The sequence below is a fragment of the Larus michahellis genome, chromosome 4 (assembly GCF_964199755.1).
Source record: "Larus michahellis chromosome 4, bLarMic1.1, whole genome shotgun sequence".
Taxonomy (NCBI): domain Eukaryota; kingdom Metazoa; phylum Chordata; class Aves; order Charadriiformes; family Laridae; genus Larus; species Larus michahellis.
The window spans coordinates 88,743,394-88,762,873 of NC_133899.1; the positions used below are offsets into that span (position 1 = coordinate 88,743,394).

Here is a 19,480-nt window from a genome sequence, read left to right on the forward strand (position 1 = left end):
CTAGAAAGAGAATTGTGGAGGACCTTAGAGTGGTGTGGTGCTTAAAGGCAATTGTTGAGTTCCCACCAAGTTGTGCATGGCTGAACCGTGCAATGTCTAATGCCTGGGTTAAAGTCTCTCCTTTGTTCTAAGTAATTAAAAGGTGTCAAGCTAATAAGAAAAAAAACCACCTGTATTTAACAAAAGAAAATTATTGAAACAATTTCAAAAGATAGAGAATCTCTAAGATTAGACTGAAAACTGAGAAGAATTGATTTTGATTTTGTTAATTAGTTTTCATTTTCCGAGCTGTCCACTTACCATGCTAAATACAACCGTAGTGTTACAGCCCCTATTTATCCCACTTTCGAATCTTTCAGGAAGTTTCCATGGCAACATCACACCAGTCCATCAAAACAATTAGCAGTAACTTTGTGTGTTACCTGACTCAGCATCTCCTGACAAACAGTCTATTGGTGAGAAACACTGGGCCCATTACTGTTCTATCTGGTGTCTTGCAGCCTTTTGTTCAGGTTGGTGTTTCTACATTCTTCTACTTTGTGCACGAAAATTATGGAAGAGTAAAACTTTTTTTAGAAAAAGACTTACTTTTAATATAGGATTTGTTGGATTTACTGATTCCTCTAGGGTCTATCCAAAGATGGACAGAAAGTAACATTATTTCAGTTTCAGTTAAGGAGCAAGAAAGGAAAAAAATTCCAAGAAGAGCAGTCCATGATGCTTTTCATTTTCTTTAGAGAATGCTAATTCATGCCAGCTCTTTAGCTAACACAGATTAGTCTGGTTTTTTTTCCCACCATGCTGCATTGGCTGGCACATTGATCCTCCTGCTCCCTTCTCTTCCACGCCTACTCCAGGCATCCTTATGAGAGGAGGAACAGCAATTTAGAGTTAGGTGACTCTCCCACCACACATCTGTGGATGGTTGGAGGAGAGAGTAGACAATGCAGGATACTGGGTGGGTATTCAGCACAGCTCCCAGCTGCGACATGAGATATTATCTCCATGTTGATAGCAGAATTTGTTCTGCAGCGACTATAATTTTAGTCACCTATATCAGAGCACATCTAAAAGAAAATTACAAGAAACTGTAATGGTCCTTTTTTTTATATAAAAGGATAAATAGAGCATTTTATTAACACTTTTTGCAGCAACAAAAGTGACACAGTCCACATCTTTTTTCATTAAACACAGCAAAAGCTATGGTCACATTTTACATCACTTTGAGGCACAAAGCAAAATACTTTTTTCTTAAGGTCAAGGTATGATTTGCATTAAAAAAAAAAGGAGGAGAAGAAGAAACAATCCTCAAGTTGTATATTGCGGTAGCAGGGTTTCCAATCACTAGCACAATACAATGAACAGACCAAGAATCCAGAATGGATTATTACATACAATAATAATCATTTGATTGAATTAAGAAATGGATCATTGTTGTCATTTTAGAGTATTAAGAAGTGGTCTGGTGTTGCTAACTTCAGTTGGTTCAGTTTGGTTTAATCCCAACAACCCCGAATATATACAACAAGCTAAATGAAGGTTAATATATAGTCTAGAAGATTATGCACTTCGTAATGCATTGCACTTATTGCTTGGTACACTAATGTTGCATTCACTGTTGAGTTATGCTAAAAAGACAAGCGTGATGCTTGTTGGCTTCTTTTAACCCAACACTAGTTATTTACCACTTTGGTTTATTGTGAGTTTATATGTTTCTCTTATTCAGTGTCCATTATTATTAGGTTTAATCGAAAGACAAATACATTTTTTTTATTTCAGGGATTTCTAAAATAGCAACATTTTCTATAATTACAGTATCTTCAATAAACTTATATCTATGTATACAACTGTGGCACGATGTGTAAAAATATGAAAGCTATTAAGGGAAGAATAAGGGTTAAATTATTCTCTGTTTCTTCTATTGGTTTCAAAATATTCTGCAAAACAAATACATCCTTTTTCATAGGGCTACTTGCTCATAGTAAATTTCTCTTTGGAATTTTGTAAAAGACTATATCTTTTTCTATGTTATATTGGGTTTTTCTCTCTCTCTAAAGACACCAGTAGAAAGTTGGTATATACTGTAAAGAATAGAATAATAAAGCTTGTTTTTTGATAAAGGGATTTGACAGTCTGCATGAAAAGTCAGACTTAACGTTATATATTGTTTTTCTATTAGTTGATAAATGCAGGGAAGAACATGACAATGCCTATAATTTCATAAGATTCTGTAAAGAACAGAAATAAGAATTTGTGCCCAAACATTCAGTATAAAACTCCTAAATAATTCCTTTATTCATCACAGAGTAGCCTGCAGCATGTAATCACGATAAACATACAATATGCCCTATTTGTTCTTTAGGCTTGATACAATTACCATTAAAGGAACTGGATCAACCCTCTGTAAATGCCTAAGACTCAACCTTTCTTCTTTAAGAAAGTTCTTGTCTTAGACTTAACACACAATTCCTACATTGCACTGAGTAAACGCGTGTATTTAACACAATCTCTTTCAATACAGTGTAACAAATATATAAGTGCATTTTTAATGATCAAGTAATTTTGGCTTTCTAAAAAGAGCATTAGATGTGCCAACTTGGTTGCTTAGTTGTGCTTTAATCGTTAGTTATGAGTTTTAGCTCTTGTATACTGTAAGTATCTAATTGCCTCTATAGTTTTGACCAGTAAACCCTTAAAACTCTAATGTTTATAGAACAAATATAACCTAATGAAAGTGATGACATGTCACAACTCATACAGATTGCACTTTGATGTATTTTTTTTACAGTAAGACCTTCCTGTTTGATATGTGTTTACATGTTTATACCACATTTTATTTCTGTGTGCAAACAATCACAATGAATTTAATCACAAACACTACAAAATATAACCAATATTTAGGTTTGTTATGAATAATCTCCTTCCTTGTAGTTGTATGAGTCTTGTACTTCCTCTTGTACAAATTCCTCTTTTTTCTCCCAACCATTAGGCCAGCCACCGTTGACCTGGGTTGTAGCACCATAAGACTTGGTGGTACCATAATTTACATAATTCTGAGTAATGTCCCCCGTCTCTTCAGCAAGTTCATCTTCATGGATAAAGCCACATTTCTCTTCACTTGTCTGTTCAGGGTCTGCCCAGGGTTGTTTCTCTCCTGAAGCAAATATGCCATAGAAGATAACACCTCCGTAATGAACTAAAGCAGCAATGAGGAAGACATACTGCCACTCTTCACGTGTCTGTAAAGAAGAAATTTGCTAAATCAGAGCAGTGCACGGACTTATCTAGCTCTTCTGAGCTGCAAGATTTAAATTAGGGGTTGAGCTGAGATAGTCAGCACAGCTAAAATGTTTAAGTGTCCAGTTTCCAATTATTTATGTCCATCTTCCTTTGAAAAATCACTATTCATTAGCCTACAAAAGCATTGACCTGGTGAGCATATAGTGAAGCATGCTTCAAATTTGCAAGTTCCTGGGTGCTATTCCCTGGAGGTCCTAGATTCTAATACAGATAGCCTGGCAAGTTGCACTATGGGAAGGTCTTTTTCTTGAAAATCATAGTATTAAACCGAAAGATTTGAAAACTGTCTTGCCGTTTACCTTGTTCTTTGTCATTGCTCCGACAATTATAGGGCACACCATTCCAGACAAGGTCCCGACTCCATTAGAAATCCCCATTAAGATGCTGGCATACCTTGGGGCAATGTCTAAATGGTTGACATTGAATCCTGCAATACAAAGGTCAGCAAACATTCATACCGAAGGCAGAGCATTACTTCAGTTCTGAAAAGTAATGCTATCACCTGACAATTTTACTATGACGCATTTGGGCTGCTTAATTGCATTTCTTTTTCTCTAAAAGGCTTATAATGCTTAAATATTCTTACAGAGACTCAGGGTTTTCATTTTCTTTTTAAGATGTGTTATAAAAGGATACCAAGTGTATTTTCTTCCTAAAACTACAGTTTTTTTAAAAAATCTCAGTAGTGACTGGGTGGAGTGGAGAATCCAGAAGATATTTAGGCAGGGAGGAAGTTCACATTTTGCGATGTCATTCATGACCATTTCATGCTGTAAATAACATTCTTCCAGCTCGTACCACTTTCCTTTCCTATTGCCCACCTTTTTCCTTTTGCCACACAGTCCAGCAGAAGGGAGTTCCCTTCTGTTCTCGAATGGCAAAATGAAGGGATTAAACAAACAGTATCTATAATTGATTTATTAATTATTGTTATAAATATTTGTTTGTTCTCTTGCATTTCCAGCAGCTTAATTCTGTTGAAATTAATGCAGTAACAATTTAAATAATCTTAGAAAAAACACGTGCTTCTCTGAAGTGACAGAACACATTGTCCCCAAAATAAGGACTTGAGTAAGTGAAAACAGAAGCCAAATCTTTGGCTACAGAAAGATAATAGAAGGGAAAAGGCAGGCAGTATGAGACGGATAACCATCAGAGAAAGTGCAATGCACGTTTCAAGTGGTACAAAACAGGTATGACACCTTGCAGAATATGTGGGATTAAGGACAGATTTGGTTAAGGAGAGTTTAGACGTTTGGCACAAAAGAAGAGAGAGCCTGTTTTAGACATAAGGAACCAGCATGGGAGAGGATACGAAGATCACAGTGGGAAAACAAGGGAAGGCCAGGTGACTTGTCTTTGGGAAAGGCAAAGGCAAAGGGGTGATATATCAGCAGGAAAGGGGAAGAGCTGAATTTTAAATCAGAAAAAAATTGCTGGTAATTAGACCCCAAAGTAATAAAAAAATGCCACACTAACAAAGCATTAACTAATATAGAGTGGAAAAAAAATAGTAAAATGCCTATATTTAAACAAAGACATGTAAATTTAGGTATCATTGTATAATATCAGTCCATTTTTGTTATATGTTTGATTTCAAGAAAAATCTATGGTGTACATCAGCACCTCACTGAAAAGAAAGTCTAATTTTCTGCAATGAACGTGGAAAAGACTGAAGTATTTGATCAAAAATAATCTAATATAAAAGATGTGGTACTGATTGTACTTTCCTTTGTAATGATCATAAATAACGTTATTTAGAATTATGAGGTTTGTTTAAATTACTATCAATGAATAAAAACCAAATGAGAAGTTCTATCTCTTAAGATAAAACAATTTACTAATACCAGTAATATAATCTTACCAGAAATGGCAAACCCACTAAAGCCTACAGCAAGCACTAGGAATGAAATAGCCACTCCTTTACTGTGAGAATATCCCACCACGAGAAGAAGAGTTGCTTCCATACCAAAACCTGGGGAAATCATAAAGAAAACCAGGCATCAGATTTCATTCCCTCTCAAATATTGCAGGCTTTAGGATATGGTAATATTCCATAGGAAGACAGAGGCAAAACATTACCTCAGACTGGAATATAATCAGGTATTTCTTTCATCCCTAAAACCCACTTCCTGCGATCTCAAATAATCCTTATTTTATTCTTTGTATGCTAATTTATTGTTACTTCCTCTCGATTTTAAGATGAAAATAAATATCTGTGATTTGGTTAGGTCATTCCAGCCAACCCTAATGGGAATATACACTAAACCTGCTTATGAATTTTGCAGCCCTTATCACAGCCAGGATCCAGTTTACGTGACATTAAGCTCTCAGAAGGCAGATACGCAACCTCAGGTAGTTTTCTGGGCTCTCTTTAGATGAGCTAAGATTCAGTAAGTAGCTAAGGGCAGGCAAATTAGCCCCAGAAAGCTCATCTATTTCTTTAACAGTCTAAATGCCTTTTCAAATAACAAACATCTATATTGAAACTGGGAATAGGAACAACTGTGTTAGTAACCACATCTGTAATATACAAAAAATGCACAAAGTATTTCGTAAGTACATAAAACCATGTAGTTTGTTAGTTTATGGTATACAGCATACTATATGGAGATTGAATCTGAATTCAATATTATACTCAATATTGAAAAGAAGCTTTTTAATAAAATAGGAAGACTTACCTCCACAGTTCATTATCTTTCTCACAGTAGTGGTTGAAAGAATCTGCTTGCTTCTTAAAAAGTCTGCAATTTGTCCCCCAATGGGAACAATAATTGTCATCACTAAATGCGGCACAGCAGATAAGATACCCACCTAAAATAATCATTCGAATTAGCAGTGTATAAACCGTAAGAAACCATTGATTCTTCGTTTTCTGCAGTATTCAGCAACTAATTAATTGTGTCTCTTCAATTTCAGGCTACGTGCTAAACCCAAAAATCTTAACTTGGTTAGATTTGGTTGCTGGTTATTAAACGGACAAAACTGGTGATGTTGTCATTGCATTTTATGAAGGACAGCCAGAGTTTTTAACAACCTCTGATGCCGTGACACTTTTTGTTTATAGATTGTTTTCACAGTTTATAGTTAAGCTATTGTGTTTTTTTTTCCCCTGACTTACGGCCCCTCTGCCCTTTCTTTTCCGAAAATTTATGATCAAATGTGTTGAACTGAATTGCTACATTTCTGCTGGTGATGTGTTTGGTGCAGCATTGCCCAGCAAACCTAACATGTCCAGCCAGATTCCCTGTGGATTCTCCTCACCTGCACAACGGCCAGTTGCCTTTGATTTCTGACCATCCCTCAAGCTTCGAATTTCGTGTGGGCAAAAGATGTGTCTGAGAAACTGTATGTAGTATGACAACAGTCAAATTACTATACATACTAGCGAAGTAAGACATAGTAATTTTGTGATGGCTGTTCCAAGATATTACAGTACGTTTGAAGACCATTCCTTCAAAGCAGGATAGGGTATCTGTGAGCACGGCATGAACTGCCAGCTCCTACCTCCTGCCAACATAACTGCCTTGCGGATAGCTTTGTTTAGTACACGTGGCATTTTGTTCTAATAGGGAATTCTGATTATTGTGTTTATCTGAAAAAGTGCTTAAGCACAGAGGTTTTTGCATAATTCCTGTCTGAACGGCGTATCAGCTGGCCTGATGTCTGACTTGGGTTACATCAGTGTGCAGAGCAGCCAGACTTCATGAGAAAAAAAAGAAAACAAGTTTTCTTTACTCTTCAATTAAAGTTGTGAAATTGTGCATTTCACTGCAGTTTGTATATGTGGCAACTCTGTTGTGACAGCTAGCTTCATGTTAATAGATGTTTCTCCCAATAAGCCAGATATTAACCATGGGGTAACTATGGTATTGCAGTTACTACTTTGAGGTGTTCCTGACTAAATGATAACTATTCATTTATTCACATGCCCAGCAGACGAAAACTGACTTCTCTGTCATTGTTTACAAAGCTCTGCATTGCTCTGAATACACTCTAAGAAGAATCTTCCAGAGCAAAATGATCAGATTAAGCTTCTTAAAATAACTCCAGCTAAAGATGGAAGCCCATCTTTAGATGCAGGATGGCATTACATAATTTCGAAAATACTCCATAATATGGCAACACTTTGGACGCTGCTCATCCAGTTGTTACTTACACCACAATTTAGGGTGATAACACCTCATGGAACAGTATCAAAAGAATACAGGTCTCTCAAAAGCACAAGCCTCTGTCACTTTCACGAGAAGGAAATGTATATTAGTAGAAAGCTTACTCTACACCCTGAAGGCTTGTTTGCATGTATCCATGTTGACATTACAGGTCTGATCCAAAATTCTTAAGAATTACGTGGAACTTCAGATCATCCCTATGTGCCATATTTTGCCACCATCTCTTTCGCTTCCTAGGCGAAAAGGGGGGAGCAGTTCTTACCACAGTAAGGGGGGATATAGAAAGGTGATAAATTGTACTATCCTTCCTAAAACTAGGCAGTCCTGCTTTGTAAAAGGCACCTGGAAAAATGGAACCACTTGTCAATGCTTTCTTTACAGCTTTGGTGGGATCCTGCATCCCCTGGGCGTCAGGGACAGAAGTGTAATGGGTCTCTCGATACCCTTCTGATACCACGCATGGTCTGGTTTCAAGCACTTAACTGAAGGACTTTTTGCAATATGGCCCCAAGTAGATCATCACTAGATCTCATCCTGCCTTCACCTTCCCCTATCCAATCCTTTGTCGTTGCTGTTACTTCACTTTTGTGTGCTGGTCAAGGGAACAGTAACTGGGAGGGATAAGATTTAAGACTTAAACCCATGATAAAGATGCAGAACACTTTTCTTTCCTCCTCCTAATAAATACCACAAATGTAGTTCTGATGTTTACTTAGCTAAGACAAAAGCTTTACATTATTTTCACATACCTTGCTTATTTCAAATCCAAAGACTTCCTCAAAGTAAGCAGGCTGACTAATAAGCAGCAAGTAAAAAGTCCAGCTTCTACAGAAGTTTGCAACAATTATTGCATAGACTGGCATAGATGTAAAAAATTTTCTCCATGGCGTTTTGTATTTCTGAAACATAGAAAGGGGAATCCAGTCACCATTTTGATCATTATCAACTATCTGTCTTCCCTTTTCCTACCTGTTATTTTTACCTATAGTCCAACAAGCTCATATATGCACAGCTTTATGTATCTGAATTCCAATGACTTCAATTATCATAAAGTACATGCATCCGTGTTTGAATGATCAAGATTTAATTTAAAAACATAAGCAAGTAAAAATTACTATAAAATGCTCAAGTGGAGAAACTCGGTGATACTTAGCTGGATCACAACACTCCTGTACAAGTGCCATTATCTCAATCATTTAAACATGAATATACTAAGTCCAAAATTATAACACGTCTTTAAAACACAATGGGTTTGTATCTAAGGCAACAGTCAGATTTTACACTGTAAGTACACAATTTCATCCTTGTTTATTTTAAGCATGTATTTTAGCATTTAAATCTTAATCCCGGCATTCTAAATAGGTTTTTTTTTTAATCAAAACTGCTGAAACTGCTCGGTCAATAGATTTTCTGCTTATTTTATTTTATTTTTAAAATGAATTGCATAATGAAAAAAAAATGACAGATGGACAGAACTACAATCCTGCTGAGTCCCAGCGCCTCTCCATGAACCCAGGGTTCTGTCCATCTGTGTTGATCCAAATACAGGATCCAGACCAAGATGAGTGTTTGAAAATCTCTTGAGAAAGGTTTCAGGCTGAATTTAGTCTACTGTTGATTTGAATACTGGCTTTTCTTCAAAGAAAACCAGCCCATAGATGGATATATGCAATACCTCATATGCCTATTAAATGACACTTAAGAGAGAGCATGACTTAATTAATGAGAAGCCAGCTAGAAAAGCCAACTTGATACTATGGGAAGAATTTCAGTCTAAATATTTTAGAAGCAACTGAACTATTGATACAAACTAATGACTTCCAAAAAAAATGTTTAATTAAAAAGCAACAATAAGAAACAGACAGAAATTATTCAGTCCAAGTTAGAATTGTATGGACATCCTCTGAAGGATCTCATACCATGCAAGATTTTCAAAAGCACTTACATAAGAAACCATGAACTCTGCTGACTTCTATTAAACATCAACCCAGACGCTACCTCAAGAACACTTAAAAATATCAGCTATCAAAGAAATGAATCTATAGTATTTCCAGTTCCCTATTTAATCTGTATCATAGTTTTTTACTAAGAGAAAAATGGTTTATTCCTGAGTTAATCAAGAACCAATATTCTGACCAATTAGAAACATACTGAAGAGTGGTAGTGAGGGTCTACTGGGAATGGACAGTGTAAAAATTTGAGCAGATGAAGTGAGGCTTAAGAACCAAGCTTTTTTTTACTTTCTTGAGTTTGTAAGCATGGTGATAGTTTCTTTAAAGCTTTTCAATAGTGAGAGAAATAAGAAAATTATTATTGAGCATGATAGGATTACTAAGTGCCTAGAAAATGCGCTGAGTTCATAGCTGGTTTTTGGGAGTTCTTGAGAATTAATCCAGTACAGAACTAAGTCAGATTATGAGAGGCTTGATAGCACATTTCCAGCAAAGTTGCCACAATAATAGGGAATGTTCCTATGGCTCTCCTAGCATGCTCTGTTGCAACTTACAGTATTTCTTGCAAATGAAATGTAGAATAGTCAGGATTTGCTTTTTTTTTCTGATATTTTGAGGACCTCAAGAGACACTGAGTACTGCTTTTCTTCCAGTTTACTTTTACGAAGAGGAAAACCTTCCAGAAGGGATTACATAGGAAGGAAATTAACCACTTGAACTCAAGCTACTATGAAAGTCTCAATAAAGCCACAATTTCAAATGTAGCTGTCGGGGTTTTTTTATACTTTAGAGTAGAAAAAGAGGCATAAATTCCATGAGTGATCTTTTGTGGCCTTTCAGTACTTAAAGTGGGTTTATAGAAAGGATAGGGACAAATGTTTTAGTAGGGCCTGTTGCGATAGGACAGAGGGTAATGGTTTTAAACTAAAGGAGGGTAGATTTAGACTAGATAGATAGAAGGAAGAAATTTTTTATGCTGAGGGTGGTGAAACACTGGCCCAGGTTGCTCCAAGAGGTGGTAGATGCCCCATCCCTGGAAACATTCAAGGCCAGGTTGGACGGGGCTCTGCGCAGCCTGATCCAGTTGATGATGTCCCTGCTCATTGCCGGGGGGTTGGACTAGCTGACCTTTAAAGGTCCCTTCCAACCCAAACCATTCTATGATTTTATGATTGTCTTTGTACAGAAGCAATATCGACTCAGAAATCCATCAGTGGTTTTCAGATCTCCCTACCCCCTAAAAAATGCAATTGTATGAAACACGCATTTCTGTCTTAAAGGAGAAGGATGTTTGGGGGGTTTTTTTGTTTGTTTCTATTTGGGTTTTTTGAGTTTTACTACTATCTCACAGGAAACAAGTGTATGAGTAATATTCTTACTTCCATTGCACCTAGGAGGTTGGCACTCTCTCCAATGCTTTCTTCTATGTATCTCCTTTCTTCATCTGTGATTGTAGGATGTTTTGCAGGACTCTCATATGAAACCAAAAGCCAAAACATGTACCAGACTATACCAAAACTCCCTTTGGAATGGAAAGAAAGACTTTAAAAAGGTGCACAGTAAAGCAGCAATCAACGAAAAAAAGCTGTGAATAATTAGAACAAATTTAAATGGCACTTGTTGTTACTGCTCTTCTACTGAGTCATTCTAACAGAGAGTTGGATCCTGCAAACAATATTTGTGCAAAATACATGCAGAGCTGGACCACAGTGAAATCTTCTTTGTTTCATTTACAGAATGATTTCACTGTAAGTGAATAATCACGTATATTTTAACATCTATTTGTGCAATGCAATGCAATGAAACAGCTTCCGTTTCATTTCACCAGACTGTAAATGAAGTTCCATTCTGCTTTAAGCCACTGTTGTTTGCTTACTGCACTATTTTTTTACCTGTAAAATACAAGATTGTGGCATTGTTTAACATAGCAATGTGTTTCCTGAGTAATTTATCAAATTTCTATAAGGTTTCCTCCTAATTCACACCAATTTTACACTGCAGAATAAACTCCTTTGGGGCACTTTTTTTCCATCAGTGTAAGTTAAGGTAGCACAACTAGTGTGAATGAAGCTATGTAGGTCTTCAGATAAAAATCAGGACATTTCAGTCAGAACAGGTACTCCAAACTTACAGTTCTATAAATGAAAGAGCCACGTTACATGATCTGAGATTCTATAGATCTGCGTAGCAGTTTGCACTACTTGTACTAGAAGTGATGAAGGTTTCACCATGAACTACCTTCTTTTCTTATTTAATAATGTTGCTTTCCTACTCTCTCTTTTAAATCCTGTTCTTCCATTGTCCTTTTCTCTAGACTGTATTTTTATCTTTACAGCCCCACTTCTCTTTTTTTTTTTTTGGCCTAACAATAGCTTTTACATTTTTAGAAAGGCTAGAGAAAGGTCATACAATATTGGAGTGAGAGGAGCAAAAAATGCATACCATACACATAGAACACAGAAGACCAGCCAGTATATTGCACTAGAATTCCAGCTAAGGGCATTGCAATAACAGCTCCTGCATAGGAACCTACAAAACAAGACATGTGTGGATGAAAAGGGAGAAAAATTCAGTCTCAAAACACTTTTATGTTACAAATGAGAGAGAGACAAAAATAGGAAGTTACTTACCACAAAAGGAAGTGGTTGCTAACCTACTTCTTTCTAATGGGGGGGCCCACTTGCTCCAAATACCGTGGCAGGCAGGGTAGGTGACCCCCTGGGGAATGGGTGTGCCACAAGTTAGCTAATGCTGATCAGTCACTCAGTTCATTGTCTTTGCATGATTTATTATTTTTTTTAAGTGCTACAAACAAGAAGTTGAGAATGCTTTGCATTTCTATAGTCAAGTCTGAGCACAGCCGTAGAAAAACTTCCGGTTCTATTAAAGTTGAAATGGGTTTTGTGTATCACTCCAAATCATTAAAGAGGCATTATGAACCAGATATAAAACGTAATTATTTCCTTTTGCTCCCCCTTCCAGGAAAGAATTGCAAAGAATTAAAAAGAAAGAATCTTAATGCACAAGTACCAGAGTCAAAGGAAGGATGAAAACACAGACACTCTGGAGTCTTTCTAATGCTGGGCTCATTCCTCCAACCCTCAGTCTTGGTGGCCTTCTAACATTTAAAATAGAATTTAGGAAATACAGATTACTGTTCCACTGCTCTAAAACTAGAAAATAAAATCAATAAGAGCTTAAAAATATAATGTTAGGAGAGAAATTTTTCACTACCTTTGTCTTTAATGAACCTTCTTGAGCACTTGAAGCAAATAATTGACTGATATTAGTTGGTTTGATTTTAAACCAGTTATTTTTAGGTCCCTCTTCAAAACCAGCCTTTAACTTAATGATAGGAAAACTACACAGAAACACAGCATCTTGCAGTTTTGAAATTTTAGAAAATTTAACATGAAATATACATTAATTTTTCACAAAGTTCATGCTTAAAAATTATGGTGTAAGCATAGTTATACAGAGTCACTTTTCTCTTAATTTGATGTTTTGTTTCTTATGCAAAAAGTAGAAAAAATTAATAGCTTTTGGCAAATGTTGATATTATCATAAATGTTGAAATTATCAATCTCAATAATATAAAAAAGGTTGTAAAATACACTCTTCTGTTTCGAAAGAAGATCTTATAACCAATTTCTTGTTCATTTCGGTCTTTTGCTAATTTTGCAAAAAAATATAAAGCCTTAATTGTTTAAAGATTTATTGTAAACCTTCTTCAAACGGTCCTGTTTGAGGTGGTTTGCATTCACAATTCCTTTGAACAGTATCACAGAAGTGAGTGGGTCTAAAATAGCCATTTTATTTTGTAATTACCCACTTGCTCCTGTTCCTCTCCCCTTTGCAGTCAAGCACACCTTTGTACACGCAGATCACTTTTCAGGAATGGATCCATATTTATACATGTATACTTTAAGAACTTGATTGACAGTTGCCTAACTTTCAGGCACATTCTGTACCCTCTTTTGGAATTTTTTTATACAATAAGGCGCATGAGTTAAAATCAGCCCACGCAAAAAACAGAAGTACATAGCCTTGAGGAACAAAGAACCAGTGATCACAGGCTTAAACATCTGTCTTTCAGTAAAGAAACAAGCAAACAAATAAATTTAGAAGGCAGGCTCAAATTTTTTCTCTCTTAAATCACGGTAAATCTCTCATTCATACCAACAAGAGCATGGGCAGGGCCTATGATAGAAGCTTAACTCTTTATTATAGATTTAACATCTGAGGCTGGACAGCAAAAAACTATTGAGAACAGCAGCATTATAAATATATATGATGTACGGGATTTCAGTGAAACTTCAGTGTTAAATACATATCTCAGTGGGAAAACTTTGCTATGTATTTTTGATAAAGAAAAATCAAACTTTAGATGAAGGAAAATCAAATAGCTGCAATTCATACATTGAAATCCATTACGTGAAAAATCAATAATAAACTGGAAGCAATTTTTATTTTCCCCTGAAATGTTGCAATTACTAATCAAAAGCTAAAAAGCATCTACCACATTTACTGGTTATTTTATAATTTTTCCATACCTCTACAAGGCCCTGCAAGATCCTAACGAAGATGACACACCCATAGTGCACCCTGGCTGCGGACGGTATTAACATGTTGAGGGAGGATGTCAGCAGTATAGCAGCACCAAATACTCTGCAAAGGTGGAAAAAAATAAAAAGGAAAGGAAGTAACTTCAGTGTTGTTCCAATTGACTTGTTCCACATATGCTCACATATCAATCTCGATGTATTTAAACATATGTTCTTTATGTAGGGAATATCCTAACTGCTGGACTGGATTAGTGTCTACTTCCATCTAGTGTAATAACCTGTTTGATAAGACCCAGACCAAACATGGACATAGACATCTATTTAGCATCATTTCCTAAGGAGATACATCTTATGCAGTCAGAGGTAAAGATCTTACTCTCCCCATATATCCCTACTCTTTCCTTTAGTCAATTTTCACATCTATTTCAACCAAATCTGACTGAATTCACCACCCTCGAGAGAAATTAGAAATCAGGTCTCCAAATGGTTTGCTAAAACAGGTGGCCAAGTAAAAGAGAGATTCTCATTAGTGCTTTAATTGTAAGAAAGTGGCACCATGCATTCACTACTTACAAAGCAGAAGAGAATCCACTTTTATAAATGCCAAAGCAGCAGGAAGAATTTCAAACAGAGCTGGGATTTTCCTAGACACAAGAGTCAATCAATCTGGAAACACATATCCATAGAAAACAGATCATTCTTTCTGCTGGTTTTTCAGAGGCTACTCATTGAATATTGCTGATTTTGATTCCAACAGCATCCTAGGAATTGCTTCAAATAAAGCACATTACGAGGTCTAAATAACCGTGTGAAGTGATGATTCATTTTCAAAATTCCACTTCTTTGACTGAATTTTAATTTGATTCAATTAATATCTACCCCTTGTAAGAGGAAGCCTTTTCTCCAGCATTATTAAATCATTTTTTTTATATTCATTCCTTTATTGTGGAAATATTCTTTTTTCCCCCATTTTCCTTTCAGTGGAACTATGCAAAGGGATGAAGCCAGTAGCAATGACTGGCCACTTTCTTTATACAAAACTGTGTAATGCTAAAATAAATCCTGGAGATGTCTTAACATATGGCATCATGGTATCTGATGTGGAACTGATTTGACAGAAACCTTTAACCTTAGCATGTGTTCTTCAGAAATTGGTACAGTGCCATAAGTTAGTGAGAAACAGACCTTGGACTAAAGAAGCAGGATGCAGGGATAAGTTTCAAGACAAAAAAGTCTCCTCAAAGACATCTATATTTCACATCCTCTATTTAAAATTACAGCCTGACACGAATCTTTAAATAGCAGACTGAGTATACTCCACTTCTATTTGACAAATATTAAAGGGCAGCAATAAAAAAAAAGCTTCTTGGCACAGTAAGGAAGCTTTGTTAAATAGCTCTAAATCTGGTCTCCTCATTGTGTTCCCTGTGATCCCCACCTCGTGTTAAACAAGATCTAGCTGGCTGTGCAGAACATCTCTGGCTTTATTTGGCAGCGTGTTCAGTACATTTACTGGGACTGACTGGTGCATGTGTTTGTGTTGCACTGCGTGAACTATTTTGGCCTGAATTCTGTCTTTACTCTTAATTTCTTTATGTGTAAGTTTTTACTCCAAAAGCACATGCAGTTCATTTCCTTATTTTTAATACCCCCCATATGTTCACAAAAAGCACAATGGTGCCTTGGTTTTCATTTGCTTTTTTTCTTTATTTATTAATGAGAAGAGTTTGGGACTCATAGGAGATTTGCTTGTGATCTTTACAGATCCTTTTAAAAAGTTAGATGTTCCTGTTAGCAAATTGTGAAGAGCAGTAGACTGTAACTGTTTGAAAGGTTCGTCGAGAAAATCTGTATTTGCTTGTAAGCAGGAAGAAAGGACTATTTGGTTTGTTACCTTTCCGGTTTCTTTTCTGAATAGATATTTAGCTAAATGCCTAATGCAGCAATACAGTTTTAAATTTTGTGATTGTGCGTATGCTTGCTGGAGCAGATTCTTAGCTCGTGTGAATCAGTGCAACTCTTTCTAAATCACTATTCCTGCTAAAATCATGCTAAGTTAGAATATTAAAAAATGCCATCTTTTCCTAAGGCTGAGATTTGCAAAATTGTTATGGTATGTAACTGTTTTGTCGAGGTAATTTACTTCAGTTTTTCAATTCTGTATCTGAAATCAGCTTTTGTTTGCCACAGCTGAAAGCTGTGTTTCCCAGAATTGCCTTTGTTCTCATGTTCACTAAAGAGAAGCTGTTTCCTTGACTCTGTTCCTTCTAGAAGAGAAAGGAAAATGTATCAGAGACCTGCATCTTCCAAATGAAAATCTTGCCTGTATTTAGGCACACAAGTACCAGTGAATATTTAGTTACACCGAGGAGCATAATTCCACAATGTCACTTGTAAGTCAATTCTCTCTCAGAACTATGCTGTTGGAACAGCCTTCTCAAAAACAGATCAATTTTTCACCCAAAAATCTATGGATTTAAGGGGAGAATAAATTAGAGTTAAATTATGATTCTTGTCAGAAATGGCTTTTTTATCCTTTTTCTTGACTGCATATTTAAAGTGGCGCTATGAATTTAGTGCACGCCTATTTTAGAGCATCGGTTTCCTGTGTAACTCTCAGCCAAGAGCAAATACATCTTCCTGCATTTGCTCTGCATCTCTCCATGCACATCCATAAATATCATCAGTATTTCTGCTTTGTGCTCTTTTGTCTTGTTACATTTCTGTCACCTCCATAAATATGAAATTCTTCTTCCTAACAGAGTATTGGGATATAGTTCCATTTTTTGTACAAACTTACTGTTTTATTGTTTTAAATAGCTCAGCTAACTACATTCATTACGATTTAGATCAAACAATAAGGATTTTCAGCTACAATAAATCTAAATATATTTGAATGCTGCTAACATTCTAATATACCTAATTGGGAAACCGAACATTCTGATCGTTCCCAAGGCATTTCTAAGGCATTTTACTGACCCACACATCAAACCTCAAAATTGCGTTCTTTGTTTTGGGCTTACCTTTTTGATATTTTTATTAAGCTAGTGATTTTATGATCTGTTATGATCTTTAATTTCGTTTCTGCTTCTCAAACAATTCACATTTGCTCAATTTTGCTGCAACATCAACTCCAAACATGGGTTAGAAATCATGTTTTTCTTTAAGATCCTTATGTTTCCATGGCGAATTGACAGTATGTGGGCTTCCATAGTTGTATTTATTGTAAATGAAGATGGATTATGTTCGTTCTCAGACAGATATGGTTCCCTGTTTAAAATAAGACTTTCAGCCTGTTCAGGGGTGTTCATTCCTATCCCACACCCCACTGCATTTTTTATACACGTATCTCTTTGTCCTCTTGATATTCCGATTGCATCTTGAAAAGACAGATGTGGCCCTTATGGTCTTAAAGCTGCCATGCCCTGTTGTGCGTTTCTTCAGTCATGCTTTCTACAGTGGCATGGGCTTCTGGAGAAGGCTTTATACCTCAAGCACCACTAGAGTTCATGTCTCTGTATACAGAGTCAGCCAAGTCATGCTGCATCCCTTAGGTTGAGCCCAGCCTAGGAATTCCATGTAGCTGTGCTGTTGAATTTTCATTCAGAGGTGTCCCTGAACATCCATTTCATGTTGGACACACTCCAAACCCCACAAAACATATTTTAATGCCATGGCACAGATGAAGAGCTTTAGCAGATTTCCGGTAAACTTTGGGAAAACTACAATATGTCACAGAGACAGAGCAGGAGAGGACAATGACATTGCCGTCATTCTCGGCCCTGGCATTAGGCGGGAAGTAAAATGCCCTGATAGGTCTTCAGCAGTCCCCAGACTTGGGGAAAATTCCTTTCTGACCCCAAATCAGCAGTTGGTATAAACATGTAAAGAAGAAAATAACCATATACAGAAGACAAATTAATAAATATGGTAGTAGCATGTCAAAGAGGGGAAAAAAATAAGTAAAGCCTGGCACTCAGAAGTGACGAGAAGAAGCCCTGAAACAGAAAATTATGCTTTGCTTATCCATTTCTATTTCGAGACTTGGTAGACTCAGTCCCAAAAGACAGAATCTAACATTGATCCTCGGTGTTTTACTGACATTGGCATTATCTGAAGGTCATGAGCTGTGACTGAGTCCTCCTGTAATACAAGTAGTAATAATAGCAAAATCATATTTGACTAAGAGACATTTGGGATGGGAGCAGAGGAAGGAAATGACTCTGACAATTCAGGAAAAATGCTTAGAATGGAATGAGGTTTCAGGGGGAATTAATCTTTCTGGGTTTCAAGCCAACTGGCTCATTTTTCTCTTTGGAGACAAACTATAGAGAAAGAAATGTATTTATTTTCATCTCTGGATTTCTAATCTCTGCATCTGTGCAGCCCCACTATCCAGGCAATTCATATTACATGAGCATTCTGCGCGGAAGGGCTTTATAGATATTGTTACTCGGCTGGAAGAAGTGCCAGCTCAAAAAGTGAGCTGAGAACAGTGGGAGCACGGATGCATGCCAAATGCTGGATGCCAGATGGGTGATGTTCGGGTTACACATGTGATATCTGAAAGTAAGGGGTCCTGGTTGGAAGCATCCTTTTACCCCGGTGACTGGGAGTGAAAATTGCTACAAAGACTCCATAAACCTAAAACCCCTTTCATATGTCTGTGGGGAGGAGGCAGTTCCTCAGCTGTCTGAATCCCATGTATTTCTATTTATGTCATTTTTTAAATATAATTGAAAAATTCCACAATTAGCTATGTCTCTTTATTCTCCAGATAAGTGGTTCCACTTTGTGAAAACTAAACTGTTATGGAAACCAAATACTATGTCTGTTCTAAAGCATATGAAGTACCTTAACTAAAGTTTGTCCTGGAAAAAAAAAATATCAAAGAATAACTCCGTATGTTCAAAATAGCCTTTTTCAATATTTATTTAAAGGAGAAAATACTGTAGGTTTAAGATGCTTAAATATATGCTATATTAATCGATAATGAATGCCAAGTCATTAAAATCCAAAATAATTAAAGAATAGTAAATGTTGGTCACTGACAACTACAAAACAAGATTGCAGATACTTTAGTGGATTTATTGCAAACTATGAAGGCATAAAAGTTTTCACATCACTATTCATGATAACCTAAAGAAGTTTTCAATGGCTTTAATAGAAAATTAATTCAGGACTGTAATTGAATAGTTTTCACCTCCAAAAAGCCAGATCATCATTTCATAGAAGACCTACCTACAGAATAGGAAAGTTTGATTATTTTGTTAGTTTTCTAGGGAATCATGGCAGGAGACAGGGAGGTCTGTGAGAGCACTTCACTCTGCTACAATAAATTAAATCAAAATATTATAAGGTGGTTTATTCTGGCTGTAAACAGGAACCTACGGAAAATGTAGCCCAGGTTCTTTTCTGGGACATACAATCTCTGCACCTGACAATTTTACAGTAATACTGATCATATTATAGAGGACTTTATGTTCATTAG

The 19,480-nt window shown here is 36.4% G+C and overlaps 1 protein-coding gene across 1 annotated transcript in view; it reads right to left on the minus strand.

Annotated features, from left to right (window-relative positions):
* Positions 1–1,089: 1,089 nt before the first annotated feature.
* SLC17A6 (solute carrier family 17 member 6) overlaps positions 1,090–19,480 on the minus strand; it is a 34,943-nt gene continuing 16,552 nt past the window's right edge. The window contains exons 4-12 of the mRNA XM_074586292.1: positions 13,978–14,092; positions 12,055–12,142; positions 11,867–11,953; positions 10,804–10,946; positions 8,222–8,371; positions 5,982–6,114; positions 5,165–5,275; positions 3,600–3,727; positions 1,090–3,239 (exon numbers count right to left, since the gene is read on the minus strand). Of these exons, the coding sequence (XP_074442393.1) occupies positions 2,907–3,239; positions 3,600–3,727; positions 5,165–5,275; positions 5,982–6,114; positions 8,222–8,371; positions 10,804–10,946; positions 11,867–11,953; positions 12,055–12,142; positions 13,978–14,092 (1,288 nt within the window). The 3' untranslated portion in view covers positions 1,090–2,906. The remainder of the gene's footprint in view (positions 3,240–3,599; positions 3,728–5,164; positions 5,276–5,981; positions 6,115–8,221; positions 8,372–10,803; positions 10,947–11,866; positions 11,954–12,054; positions 12,143–13,977; positions 14,093–19,480) is intronic.